This window comes from Nansenia antarctica, assembly GCF_963989245.1.
Source record: "Nansenia antarctica genome assembly, chromosome: 11".
In the NCBI taxonomy this organism is placed as follows: Eukaryota; Metazoa; Chordata; class Actinopteri; order Argentiniformes; family Microstomatidae; genus Nansenia; species Nansenia antarctica.
This window is the reverse complement of record NC_137681.1, coordinates 20,904,223-20,918,470: the sequence shown is the minus strand read 5'-3', so window position 1 is coordinate 20,918,470 and position 14,248 is coordinate 20,904,223. Positions and strand designations below refer to the sequence as shown.

Here is a 14,248-nt window from a genome sequence, read left to right as displayed (position 1 = left end):
AAAAATTATGATAACCATCGTATTATCTTAGTTTAGTGTCATTTCAATGCATCATAGAACTTTTATTTACAACAAGCATAACAACAAAAAGATCGCTATTATGCCGCTTTGAGCTCCGTTGAGTTCCTAACCGGAAGAGGCACAGCACAGGGGCATAGAAAACACACTGCCACCTAGCGATGTGACGGTGTAATTGCAGCGCGGCCTACGCAGAAGTGTAAAGTGCGAGACCCCTTACGTAGATTACGTAAGCTACGCACGTAAATTCGACGCAGAACTTTAAATCGGCCTTTACTTTAATTTAAAGTGAAAACCGCAAATCAGAACATTTTGCAGATAGGAGGTTTTGCGTTTCGGCCATCGATATGATCAATATTCAGTCTATCATTCTTTAAAACTGTTCCATAGAATGAGCCTCTAGTTTGTAGTAGTAGTTTAGTTATCCCCCTCTCCCCCTCCTTTTCCTAGGCAGTTAGAGGAGTTACAGACCCAACTGGCAGAGGAGAAGGAACGGATGGCACGTTCTGAAGAGCAACAACAGCAGGAACTGGGCCGGAAGGACCAGGAGCTGAAGGAGATCACAGACAAACATCAGGGTCAGCTAAACAGCCTGCAGAAGAAAATTGTTGACCTGGTGAGTGATGATCTGGATAAAACATTGAAAGTCAGGGACAATAAGAGGTTGGTGAAGACTACCGAAATGGCTTTGAATGTTATTAGAAATGCCTTTTCTTGAGTGCTGCCACATATTAACCTATAACACATAAAGTATAGAGACTTGACCAGACCTTTTCCTGATCATTCTCTCCCTCCCTGTCCCTTCCCTAACAATTGGTGATGTTATTAGTTAAAATGTCTCTCTTCTTATGCATTGTATAGGAAAAGCATGTGCAGCAGTGTGAGACCCAGGCCAAGGAGCTTGAGGCCTCTCAGGAGAAGGCCCTGTCTGAGGCCTCAGAGCGCCATGCACAGGAGCTTCAGGGTCAGGCTAACAAGGCGAGGCAGGAACTGAGCATCTCCAGGGAGAAAACCCAGGAGCTGGAGAGGCTGGTATCTGACTTGCAATCTTATAAGGAGAAGGCCCGGGTAAGCACCAACTTATCATAGCATCATATTGTTTGTCTCCAGTGTATTAGAATCACAGATTCTGTGGAGGTGCTGCCTTTTAGTACCAAATATCCACCAATGGTCCTAATATTCATCTTCATTTCAGGCCCTCACCTAATATTCATCTTCATTCCAGGCCCTCACCCCCATTCAGGCCCTCACCCCCAGCCAGGCCCTCACCTCCAGCCAGGCCCTCACCACCAGCCAGGCCCTCACCCCCAGCCAGGCCCTCACACCCAGCCAGGCCCTCACCCCCAGCCAGGCCCTCACCACCAGCCAGGCCCTCACCACCAGCCAGGCCCTCACCCCCAGCCAGGCCCTCACCTCCAGCCAGTGCATGCAGAGGACGGCCAGCATTGACGCCGTGCCCAACCCAGTCATCAACCCCAACCAGCCTGCAGCTCTGCCATTCTGCATCCCCAAGGCCCAGACCTGTGCTGCCCCCCACCTCATGAACGGCACGCTCAATGACAAGGATGTTTTTGTTGAAAAGTTCACTAACGTCTATATCAAGAACTTTGGAGAGGACATGGACAACCGCAGGCTGGCGAAGAGGTTCGAGAAATATGGCCCGACCCTGAGAGTCAGGGTCATGACTGATGACAGCGGGAAGTCCAAAGGTTTCGGCTTTGTCGACTTCCAAAGGCACGAGGACGCCCAGAAGGCCGTTGATGACATGAATGGTAAAACAGTCAATGGGAGGCGCCAGACTGAGCTGAAGCGCCAGTTTGACAGAAAGAAGCTGGACCGTACGACCACATACAAGGTTTGTGAATTTGTTAATACTACTGCTGGTACTGAACCCTGGTTGTCACTTGTCTGCCTGCATCTCTAATTCTCTCTAAATATATACAAATCAACAACGTCAGATTAAGCTATTAATCGCGCTACCGCCACCTGCGCAACCATATGAGAGCTGTATGAATTTTTTTTTTTTTTTGGTGCCTTAATTTTTCTGGACCAATTAAGTGGAATTTGATAATTTCCCACGGCACATCTGATGATCTCTCACGGCACACTAGTGTGCCGCGGCACAGTGGTTGAAAAACACTGGTCTAGTTAATGCTTTGTTTCTCCTCTATGCAGCATCCAGAAATATGATTATTTCTCATCCATTCATTCTGTTATATGTTGAGCTGTAAAAACTAAGAACGTAATGAATCTGAATCTGTACTTTGCATAGTCGCCGTTTCGTGGAGGTACAGTTAGCCAGTGCTATGAGCCAGGCGTTCTCATTTGTTCATATTTACTGCATGAACTGCTGCATTAAATCCTCCCAGGCAGTCGGCCTCTGAGGAAGCCAGCCTCGGCCGTCTGCGCTGAGTGAGCTGGCAGGGCTCTAGCAGGGCTGGATATTATGGTGCATTTAATTGCTCCTCGGAAACTGCTGGAGCTTCTCACCGAGTTTAGCGTAGGATCTCACACAGGGCTCCCTATTGGCCCATTCTGAGTTCATTCGCTCCAAGAAAGGGGTACTCTACTCTGGAATTCTCAGAGTTGCTGAGTAAGAAATCCTCCTAGTTAGTTTCCTAGTTCCAAGCCCCTTTCCCCCCCCCCTCCTCCTCCACAGACTCCAAACACGAACGCAGAGCCTCTTCCAGAAGCGCCACGCAGCTTGGCCTCGGCTTCCCCGGCTTCCCTGGCCCCGAAGGCTCTGAACGGCCTTGTAGACGCCGGGGCTGAGCTGGACCCCTCCCCGCCCCCGCCCCGGGCCCGGGAGCCCTCCCCCCAGCCTCCGTCACCGTCACCCCAGCCCCAGGCCTCAGCTCAGGCCTCCAGAGAGCGAAAAGACTCGGAAAAGACCACGGACACGGACACGGCGGTGGTCCCTGAGATGGCCGCGACCGCGACCCCTGTGGCACCTGTTGCCGCGGTGCCCGCCGTCACGCCGGCCGCCAGCCCCACCCCCGCCGCCGGGCCGGCCCCTCCCCCTGGCCTTCCGCCACTCATGCAGGCCACAGCGGAGGCCAGCGAGGCGGCCAGGGCCCCCAGGCCCTCAGACACTAAAGAGGCCCCCCTCAGAGCGGGGCCGGAGGCGCCCGTCTCAGCCGAGGGCAAGAGCCCCCCCGAGCCCCAGACACACAGCCTCTCTAGGAAGTCCCACTACAGGTATGGAGGGAGGGAGGGAGGGAGGGAGGGAGGGAAGGAGGGATGGATGGGAGGATGGAGGGAAGGAGGGGTGGAGGGAGTGAGGGATGGGTGGATGGAGGGAGGGAGGGATGGAGGGAGGGAGGGAAGGAGGGAGGAGGGAAGGAGGGAGGGAAGGGTTGTTGAAAGTTTTTTTTAATGGAGTCTTAGTCGAGAGGTTGTTTTAATAGTTTTAGTAGTATGACTTTTAAGATGGTCTATAGGAACAGTATTGTACAATTTTAAGTGGACAGCCTGAAATTGTTGTTTGTCAGATTGTAATTGTGATGTTGGCCGTTGTGATACATTATGCTATCATTTAATAATAGCCAATCAAATGCACATATGAAAATATGAATATATAATTAGGTCTAAAAGGGTTAATGAGACGGGTTAATTATACAGATTATACAGCTATTGGCATGAGCGTAAACTCCTCGCCCCTCCCCTACTGTTTCCACATGACCTTGATCACTGTGAAGGTTGATCACTGTGAAGGTTGTTTTGTTTGTACTGATTTGAATGAATGTCTTAATTTAGAGTTAGACTTCTATCATTCTGTACCTAACTAGTTTTCCTCACCTCACCTCTCCTTCTTTTTCTCCCTATCTCTCTCCCTCTCTTTCTCTCCCTCTTTCCCTCTCCCTCTCTCTCTCTCCCTCTCCCTCTCCCTCTCCCTCTCCCTCACTCCCTGATTGGTCTAGATCTGGCCGAGGCCAATGGGAAGCGCCAGTACAACCGGGACTTCCTGCTGGGCTTCCAGTTCACGCCTGCCTGCGTGCAGAAGCCAGAGGGACTGCCTCCGATCAGTGACGTAGTGCTGGACAAGGTGTGTGTGTGTGTGTGTGTGTGTGTGTGTCTGTGTGTGTGTGTGTGTCTATGTGAGTGTGTTTTAGACAGTGTGTGTGTTTGTATGTCAGCCAGAGCAGTGAGGAAGGCCCTGAACCCTCTACCAATATGGCTCAGTCAATATTGAGCTCTAAAAACGAATATGTGGAATATGGGAGCAATGGAAGCTGTCTTCTTCCTCCCTCAGAGGGGAACTCTTTGTTTGTAAGGAGCAAACTACTCCATGAGTCTGGCTTATTCAGTCAATACAAATGTAGATAGATTTTTTCTCAGCAGCCCCTCCAGAGTAATGAGTTTGTCTACACACAGTACAGTATCTAATGTGTATGACATGTTAGCGTTTAGAGCACCAGTGGGTTAGATCCTAATGAGAGGGGGGGAGGGGGTTGAGGAGGATGAGGAGGGGGGAGGAAGGGGAGGGTCTGGCCGGTCGTCCCCCCCACCCCCCCGGCTCAGAGTAGAGGTTCACTGCTGTCTTCTCACTGCTCCCCCTGCTGGCCTGTTCATTGTGTCTCTCTGTCTCTCTCCCTCCCTCCCCCCCTCCCTCCCTCTCTCTCCTTCTCTCCCTCCCTCCCTCTCTCCCTCCCTCCCTCTCCCTCCCTCCCCCTCTCTCTCCCCCCCCAGATAAACCAGAACAAGGTGCCGGTGCGGGGGTCCGTGGACTCCAGGGTGATCTCTCGGGGTCCCGACTTCACCCCGGCCTTCGCAGACTTTGGCGGCAGGCAGCTGGTCGGAGGCCGCGGCGCCGCCGTGAGTCACGCACACATCCACGCTCATGTAATTATACTTTATCTTTATTTTTTTCTATATCTTTCCCTTCTCTCTCTCTCTCTCTCTCTCTCTCTCTCTCTCTCTCTCTCTCTCTCTCTCTCTCTCTCTCTCTCTCTCTCTCTCTCTCTCTCTCTCTCTCTCTCTCTCTCTCTCTCTCTCTCTCTCTCTCTCTCTCTCTCTCTCTCTCTCTCTCTCTCTCTCTCTCTCTCTCTCTCGAATCTCAGCCTTCTGATGTTGTAGTAAATAAATTTTTTTTTAAAGATGGTGAACGTGCCCAGTGCGCACCAGACGTCTGTGGACGTCTTTTTTACAGCGAAATAAGGTCCGTCCGTCTGGCCCTTATTTCCACTGAATATAGCCGTTCTATTGATTGGACCGGTACGTCCCCCACATATGAGCGAACGTGTAGTTGTGAAAATGTAAATGAAACATGCATGTAATATCAGTACTGCACTTCTGGTTGAATACTAAACTGCATTTTGTTGTGCGGTCGTGCCGGTCGTGCCGTGAGGAGAAGTTGTGGTTTTTTGGTGTCGGCCACATTTTAAAAGGGCATAGATTAAATCTAAAAGAGAATGAAAAATCGTCAAATCAAAGCTCTAATTTGAGGAGATTCAGGGATTTTTTGGGCCTTTGCTGGAAGGGATGCCATGCAGATGTTGATGTGGGTATGTGTTTGTTTGTTTGTGTGTCTCTCTCTCTCTCTCTCTCTCTCTCTCTCAATCTTACTTGCTCTCTCACTCTTTCTCTCTCCCTACTCTCTTCTCCCTCTCTCCCTCCCTCTCCCTTCTCCCTCCCTCCCCCTCTCTACCCCCTCCCTCCCTCTCTCTCTATCTCTCTACCCTCTCCCTCCCTCCCCCCTCTCTACTCCCTCCACCCCCACCCCCCCTCCCTCCTTCTCTCTCTCTACCCTCTCCCCCTCCCTCCTTCTCTCTCTCTACCTCTCTCCCAGATGATGAACATGGGGGGAGGGGCCCGGCGGCCCCCGCCCAGGAAGATCATCCTGAACGTGTCGGCCAACGACGAGGTCCAGCTGAAGAAGTCGGAGAACGCCTGGAAGCCCGGCCAGAAGGTCCAGACCCCCTCGGACGACCGGGAAGTGGTGAAAACACAGGTAGAGGCGGGCAGACCACCCAGACTAGGCCTTTTTAAGCCAACACATTAGATCACTGATACCCAGTCCTGGTCCTGGAGATCAGGGCCCAGTATTTCAGAACCAATCAGGGCCCAGTATTTCAGAACTTTTACCATTCTTTTATTTTTATTTTTTTATGTCTGATTATGAATGAATGAATGAATGAATGAATGAATGGACTTTAACCATTATGAGTCGTATAGGGGGGAAATCAGGCAGCTCGATCTGATCCTGGATAGCTAACAATAATCTGGATCGATCTGATGCAGGTTAAACGTTTTTAAATACCGGGCCGAGAGTATTTAAAAAACGACTGGCATGGATACACTCTTGTAGGAACACACACACACACACACACACACACACACACACACACACACACAAACACACACCACACTCAACCACAGCAGGGCCTCCAGCCCTGTTTAGACTGTGTCATCACACACACACACCCTTTTGTATACCTAAATACACACACACACACACCCTTGTAAACCTAACCTAAATACACACACACACACACACTCACACACACACACACACACACACACACACACTCACACACACCCTTTTGTAAACCTAACTACACGCACACGTACACTCACACACACCCTTGTAAACCTAATCGAAATACACACACACAAATACACACACACACACACATCACAAAAATAGCTCTCAGCGGTCCTTGTTACGACTGAAGTCTTTCCAGTCCTGAGTAGTTAATGGAGTGTGAGGAGGAAAATGTTTACCTCACTAAACATCGTCGTGCATCGTTGTCATTCCGTGTTATTGCCGCCCGCTCCACACAGGAGCTGTTCCGGAAGGTCCGCAGCATCCTCAACAAGCTGACGCCCCAGATGTTCAACCAGCTGATGAAGCAGGTGACGGACCTGACCATCGACACGGAGGAGCGGCTGAAGGGCGTCATCGACCTGGTGTTCGAGAAGGCCATCGACGAGCCCAGCTTCTCCGTGGCCTACGGGAACATGTGTCGCTGCCTAGCAACGGTACGCAAGCTCCCGTCGTCACACCCTTTGCCTCTTCGTCACACACGTGCGGCGGTTCCGGTTAAAGCACCGCGCTAAGCATAACGCCTAAGGTTGCGGGTTTGATTCCCAACCGGGACCGTATATATACCAAAAATGTGCTGATATCTATCTCTCTCTCTCACTCAACGTTTCTCACCTTTCTCAATAAACAATCTGACGATGTTTTCTCCTGTCTCGGGTCGTCGCCATCTCTCTCTCCCTCCCTCCCTCTCTCCCTCCCTCCCTCTCTCCCTCTCTCTCTCTCTCTCTCTCTCTCTCCTTCTCTCTCTCCCTCCCTCCCTCTCTCCCTCTCTCTCTCTGTTCCTATCCTCTAATATCTATCTATCTCTCTCACTCAACCTTTCCCACCTTTCTCAACGTCCCCTCAACTCAACATGTTGTTGTTGTTGTCGTCGTTGTTGTTGTTGCTGCAGCTCAAGGTGCCGATGACAGACAAGCCCAGCACCACGGTCAACTTCCGCAAGCTGCTGCTGAGGTGCTGCAAGAAGGAGTTTGAGAGGGACAAGAGGGACAAGGTGTTTGAGAGGAAGCAGAAGGAGCTGGAGCTGGATTCTGCACAGGTGTGTACGCCACACACACACACACACACACACACACACACACACACATACACACACCAACAGCAGAGCACTATGCTGTCATACACACACGCACACCCCCCCCCCCCACCCCACCCCTTTCACACATACAGGCCTTCCCAGTAGATTCCATGCAAATTCCAGGGTCGACGTATGTGTGAATGCGACTGACCAGGGAAATCCACCCGGGCAATTACCCTGGTCGAGACCATGGAAAGTCCCGGGTTGCTGTAAAGCCTCTTTCACACACAGTTCCCTGTAATTCCCAGCAAAGTCAAAACACGAAAATCTGTGCTCACTACCTTTTCCAGTTGAACATAAACTAAACTATTTAAATTCTGCTATTGTTTGCAAAGTTACAAGATACTTACATCCCACCATTTTTTTCAAAGGATGCAGAGTTCTAGTGTAGCCTATAGAGAAGTTGTAATTGATCCCAAAGTCTTCTCAAACCCCAGGCAGCGAGACCAGCAGGAAAACACAACTAGATCTTCTATAATTCTAACTGGATAGTACTTCGTTTCCAATCATAGATATCTAGATTACTTAACTTAGCTAGCTTACTTTTACTTATCAAATGTATATTTTGGGATATAGACGCAGTGCACACACACACACCGTCTCCTCTCAGCTGTCTTGCATCGCGCAGAGCCCGCAGAGCCCATAGCAAGTCTAATTGAGTCAACTGGTATTATGCTTATCACCAAGTTCTCCCATACTGTGCTTATGGACTAGTATAGTATGTTTATATCAACGGTAATCAAGTGCTTTAGTTGGGGAGCGAAGGAGTAGACTCGCTGGAACGAGACAGGCACGCGAGACTGCCACATATCATACCTCCGTCCCAAATTTCATCATCATATTTTTCAATATAAAACGGAGGTATGATATGGCAGATACATATGGTATATGGCAGTCCCACGCGCCTGTCCCGCTCCAGTTCTATATCCAGTTGAATTCAATGATTCAAGTAGATCGCGCCACCAGGCAAATTGCCGACGTGTGAAAGGGAGCGACACGGGTATCTACCGGCATTTGGCTCATGTGTGAACGGCGAAAATGCCCGGTTGACACAGCTTGGGATTCCATGGAAATTACAGGGAACTATGAGTGAAAGAGGCTATATACACATACACACACACACACACACACACACTCCCCAACAGCAGACCACTAACCTGTCATACACACACACACACACATACACACGCACACACGCACATGCCCACACGCACACACTCCCCAACAGCAGAGCACTAAGCTGTCATATACACACACACACACACACAATATTAATTGTTGGTCATTTCTCTCTCTCTGTCTCTCTTTCTCCCTCTCTTTCTCTCCCTCTTTCTCTCTTTCTCTCTCACCCTCGCTCTCTCTCCCTCTCTCTCTCTCCTTCTCTGTCTCTCTCTCTCCTTCCCTCCCTCTCTCTCTCTCTCCTTCCCTCCCTCTCTCTCTCTCTCTCTCTCTCTGCGGTCCAGTCTGGGGAGCGCGAGCGTCTCCAGGCGGAGCTGGAGGAGGCCAAGGACAAGGCCCGGCGGCGGTCCATCGGCAACATCAAGTTCATCGGCGAGCTGTTCAAGCTGAAGATGCTGACGGAGGCCATCATGCACGACTGCGTGGTGAAGCTGCTGAAGAACCACGACCAGGAGTCCCTGGAGTGTCTCTGCAGGCTGTTCTCCACCATCGGCAAGGACCTGGACTTTGAGAAGACCAAGGTGAGGCGTGGGAGGGTGTTAGATAGGGGGTGTGAGGCATGGGGGGGGGGGGGGGGGAGGCAGGGGTGAGGCATGGGGGGAGTTGGACAGGGTGGGGAGACACAGTTGTGAGGCGTTGGGGAGGGGGGGGAGGAGGGTGGTGGTGGTGGTGGTGAGACATGGGGGGGGGGGGGGCAGGGGTGAGGCATGGGGGGGAGTTAGATAGGGGGTGTGAGGCATGGGGGGGAGGGGGCGGCAGGGGTGAGTTGGACAGGGTGGGGGGACACAGTTGTGAGGCGTTGGGGAGGGGGGGAGGAGGAGGGTGGTGGTGGTGGTGGTGGTGAGACATGGAATGAAAATATGGTTCTCTTCGTTTGATATAGGGAGTCATGTCTTGGAGAGGGTTTTTACGCAGTGTTTATGGTTAGGCAAACCGCACAAACTTTTTTCCGCAACCGCACTATGCTGGCTCGGATAGATGGTTTCCCTTCACATAGCTGCTTTCAGTTGTAGCTGTTTCAACAGCTATGGTGGATGAGGAACCAACCATCCATCCAGCCCCCTCCCCCAGTTAGGGTGCTTCCTGGTTTGGTGGATTTTGTGGCAGTGTGGAGAGGGGGGGGGGGGGGGGGGGGGCATAGAAGAGATGGACTGAAGACGTGCTGGCCGGAAAACGTCTGTTTGGTGCTAGGACACTTTGGTTTCACCGACTAAAGGCTTAAGCCTAGTCCTCGACTAGATCACACTTTCAATGTAAAACCTCCATTGAAGATGCTTTTTTAGTCTAGGATTAGGCTTACGTCTTGTCTGGGACACCGGGCCCATTGTGTTACAGTTTAAAGTTGTTGCAACTGTTTGTCCCTTTTCATGGGATTCACTTTCACACAGACTTAACTGAGAACTGGTAACATCATCCCTTTTTCCTTCATTTCCGCCGGTGTTGATTCTCCCTCTGTTCTGGACTTCCTGACTGAGTTGGGATTTTGATTTCCCTAAAGGAACCAGACATTATAGCTCACTGTTATTATTGTTTAAAAATAGATTTCAAATTTCCTTTTTTTTTTTTTATGTCGGTCGATAGAGTAAATACATCTATTGATCTGCTCACACCACTGTGTTTTCACAACATCGCTGACCCCCTTTTTGCTTGCTTTTGGCCGTCATAAGATCAGGCTTTAAATATATATATTTATATATATATATATATATATATATACTATAATATATATATACTATAAATTGACAGTTATAATACCTCTAACCTAAGGAAACGCACTCGAACACCGCTCTGTCTTTTGTTCCATCGTGCCCCCCCTAAAAGGCTCTGTTGGGTCTCGGGGCAGTAGAGCAACAGAACCACTCTCTCTCTCTCTCTCTTCCAAGTCGTAAAAGTTGCACAGTTGCTTAATTGGGTGTAATGAGAGGAAATGGCTGTGGCTGCTGTCCTGCTGTCCTGCTGGAGGAGCTGGTGGGAAGATGACGGTGTTGTGTTGATGGTTTGGGAAATGACCCTTGACCCCTCGCTGTCTCTCTCTCTCTCTCTCTCTCTCTCTCTCACCCTAGCCACGCATGGACCATTACTTCAATGACATGGAGAAAATCATCAAGGAGCGCAAGACATCGTCACGGATACGGTTTATGCTGCAGGACATAATCGACCTGCGATTGGTGAGTGTGTGTGTGTGTGTGTGTGTGAGTGTACAGGTGCGTGTGTGTGTGTGTGTGTGTGTGTGTATGTGTACGCGTGCGTGTGTGTGTGTGTGTGCATGTGTATGTGTATGTGTGTGTGCATATGCGTGTATGTATGTATGTGTGTGCGTGTATGTGTGTGTGCGTGTATGTGTGCATGTGTATGTGTGTGTGCATGTGTATGCGTGCGCGTCTTCTAACGGTGGTGGTTTTCTGGTCTCTGGTCCGCGGTGCAGCACAACTGGGTGTCGAGGCGGGTGGACCAGGGCCCCAAGACCATCGAGCAGATCCACAAGGAGGCCAAGATAGAGGAGCAGGAGGAGCAGAGGAAGGTCCACCAGCAGATGCTCAACAAGGACTCCGGCAGCAAGGGGAGGAGGCCAGGTCAGTCAGGCTCAGGACCCACGGAGAAATCCTCTTTAAGGCTTAGAGCACAGCCAGGCAGGGAGACAGGCAGGCAGGGAGACAGGCAGGCAGGGAGACAGCCAGGCAGGGAGACAGGCAGGCAGACAGGCAGGCAGGGAGACAGGCAGGGAGACAGACAGCCAGACAGACAGCCAGACAGCCAGCCAGACAGACAGACAGACAGGCAGGCAGACAGGCAGGCAGGCAGGCAGGGAGACAGACAGACAGACAGACAGAGAGACAGACAGACAGACAGAGAGACATACAGTCGAACTCACAACCTCCAAATCTACAGTCGAACTCACAACACCAGCCCTACATCTCTCTCTACCCCCCAGCCCTACATCTCTCTCTACCCCCCAGCCCTACATCTCTCTCTACCCCCCAGCCCTACATCTCTCTCTACCCCCCAGCCCTACATCTCTCTCTACCCCCCAGCCCTACATCCCTCTGTACCACCCAGCCCTACATCCCTCTCTACCCCCCAGCCCAACATCTCTCTCTACCCCCCAGCCCTACATCCCTCTCTACCCCCCAGCCCTACATCCCTCTCTACCCCCCAGCCCTACATCTCTCTCTATCCTCCAGCCCTACATCTCTCTCTATCCCCCAGCCCTACATCTCTCTCTACCCCCCAGCCCTACATCTCTCTCTACCACCCCACCCTACATGCCATTATGAGTATCAGGTGGAAACACTAACCTTGTCCTCAATTTCCTTTCAGAATTTTGAACAAATGTACATTAAACTCCGAGCAGCTGTGAAGTCCAAACCACAGTGATGTCACCGGTGGAGGAGAACGGAGAGGGTCCGACATTTTTTACAGTCTCAACGTCTTGCCACATCAGAGACATTTGAAAGAATTCACAGAATTTGAAAGCCACGATAATCCCCACTTCAGTGTGTTTTGTAATCCTACCGAAGCATTTTATTATCTTTTTGATTAAACACAAATCCTCTGAATAACCTGCATCCTTTGTTTGTGTCTGCCACCCCCCACCCCCCACCCCCCAAACTAATGCCATCGTCTGGTGCTAGTCACTCCCCGTTCTTCTCCCCGCGGCCCCTCGTTGGGCTGCACCCCCACCTGCTGGAATTGCTTCGCAAACTGTTTATTTCACTCAAACACATAGCCTACCTATAAATAGTAAAAACCAGAGAAACTGATATCGGATGCAGTGGTGTCCTTTTTTCCAGAGCTGTATGCATGTATAACTGCCAACCCTAAAATGTTAAAAGATTATTTAAAACACATTAGCAATTAGGAAAATTAGGAACGCTTCACGATTGTGCGTGTCATCCGTGCGCCGGGGCCATGCTAATATTCTCTGTATCATTCCAAATGTTTTTTTTAAATTTATTTTGTATTTTATCTTTTATTATAAAAATATTCTTTTAAATACAATCATAGCTATACATATTCATACATGTTCATTTTATAGCCTTCATTGTATTCTAAATTCAAATAAAATAAATTAAAAAACAATAAATAAAAACAAAACACACCCATACCATTTTGGTATGAGATGCATCCATCTATTATTCCGTCAGTCCTTCATAACCAAGATAACCCTTTAAACTGTAACCCTAACGAACTAACCCTAACTAACTGTAACCCTCCTAACCGTTTTCAATCATTTCAACTTCAATTGAGTTATGTCACAGACAAGCATCCCACTAACTAAGCATTTACTCACACACAGTCATGATCTTAGGGTTGGCAGAGAAAGAACAACTGACTTACGTTTCTTTAGCTTTCAGTGACAGTGCCTACTTTCTGCTGAAGCTGAACACTTGCTGTCTTTAATGAATAAGCAAAATGACACCGAACATACAACCGAACTATCTGTAGGGGAAAACGAGCGAACTCTTATTCGGGTTGCACTCGGCAATTTCCGTAACTCCGCCCTGCCTCTCCGGGGTTGTCGGGGTAACGGGAGGGGACGCTTTCCCCCGCACAGCGAAGACACAACACTACATCCATTTATGCTTTTAGCTAGGGTCTATTTTCCACATTTACGACGGCACATATAAGAAATCTATTCGGGTGAGTTCTGTCTTATTAGACGAAACACTTTGGCTATTCTTTACCAACAGTTAACTGTTTCACTGCAAATGCTGTTTATGCAACAGGCCTCATAGTAATACCAAAGGATTCGCTAGCTAGCTAGTTAGCCGTTAACGTATTATGAATGAATGAATGAATGAATGAATGAATGAATGGTCTTTATTGTATTAGCTGTTCAACTAGATAACAACTCATGTCGATAAAACGGCCACAAAGTCTGGCTACATACGCTGCTATACGATGCTCTTTTTGAATGTTATATTATAGCAGCTAGGCTAGCTGGCTAATTATAAGCCTGTATTCTCCAGATATGTCCATAACATAAGTAAAAATCGCTCCATAGATCCAATTCTTATTCAGTTGTTTTGACTGCTGGTTGTAATAGCGAAGTACTTGTTCCTTGTTTCACTGAACAAACTCATTGAATTAGGACCTCTTTTCTGTACTCCTCCTCATATCCCACTCTTCCTCTCCTCCCCGTCCTGCTCCAACCCCCCTCCTCCTCCTCTTCATCCTTTCCCCTTCTCCCCCCCCCCCCCCCCCCCCCCCCCTCAGGGTACAGGGTAGATGGCGGTGTATTTTGACCACCGTATCGAGGCCCCAGAGTCCAGCGGGCCCCACTCCCAGGTGGCCTGGCATCCCACTCAGCCTGTCCTGGCCGTGGCCTCCGTTGTAGAACAGGATTGTCAGACCACTGGGGGGAACGTAGACCTCTACCTGCAACAGGTGATTGATTGATTGATTGAAAACTTTATTAGAAGATTTGC

The 14,248-nt window shown here is 49.7% G+C and overlaps 1 protein-coding gene across 1 annotated transcript in view; it reads left to right on the top strand.

Moving 5' to 3' along the window:
* Nucleotides 1–13,375: 13,375 nt before the first annotated feature.
* ift140 (intraflagellar transport 140 homolog (Chlamydomonas)) overlaps nucleotides 13,376–14,248 on the top strand; it is a gene marked incomplete at its 3' end in the record, with an annotated part of 43,552 nt that continues 42,679 nt past the window's right edge. The window contains exons 1-2 of the mRNA XM_080541589.1: nucleotides 13,376–13,460; nucleotides 14,037–14,207. Coding sequence (XP_080397715.1) covers nucleotides 14,049–14,207 — 159 coding nt within the window. The 5' untranslated portion in view covers nucleotides 13,376–13,460; nucleotides 14,037–14,048. The remainder of the gene's footprint in view (nucleotides 13,461–14,036; nucleotides 14,208–14,248) is intronic.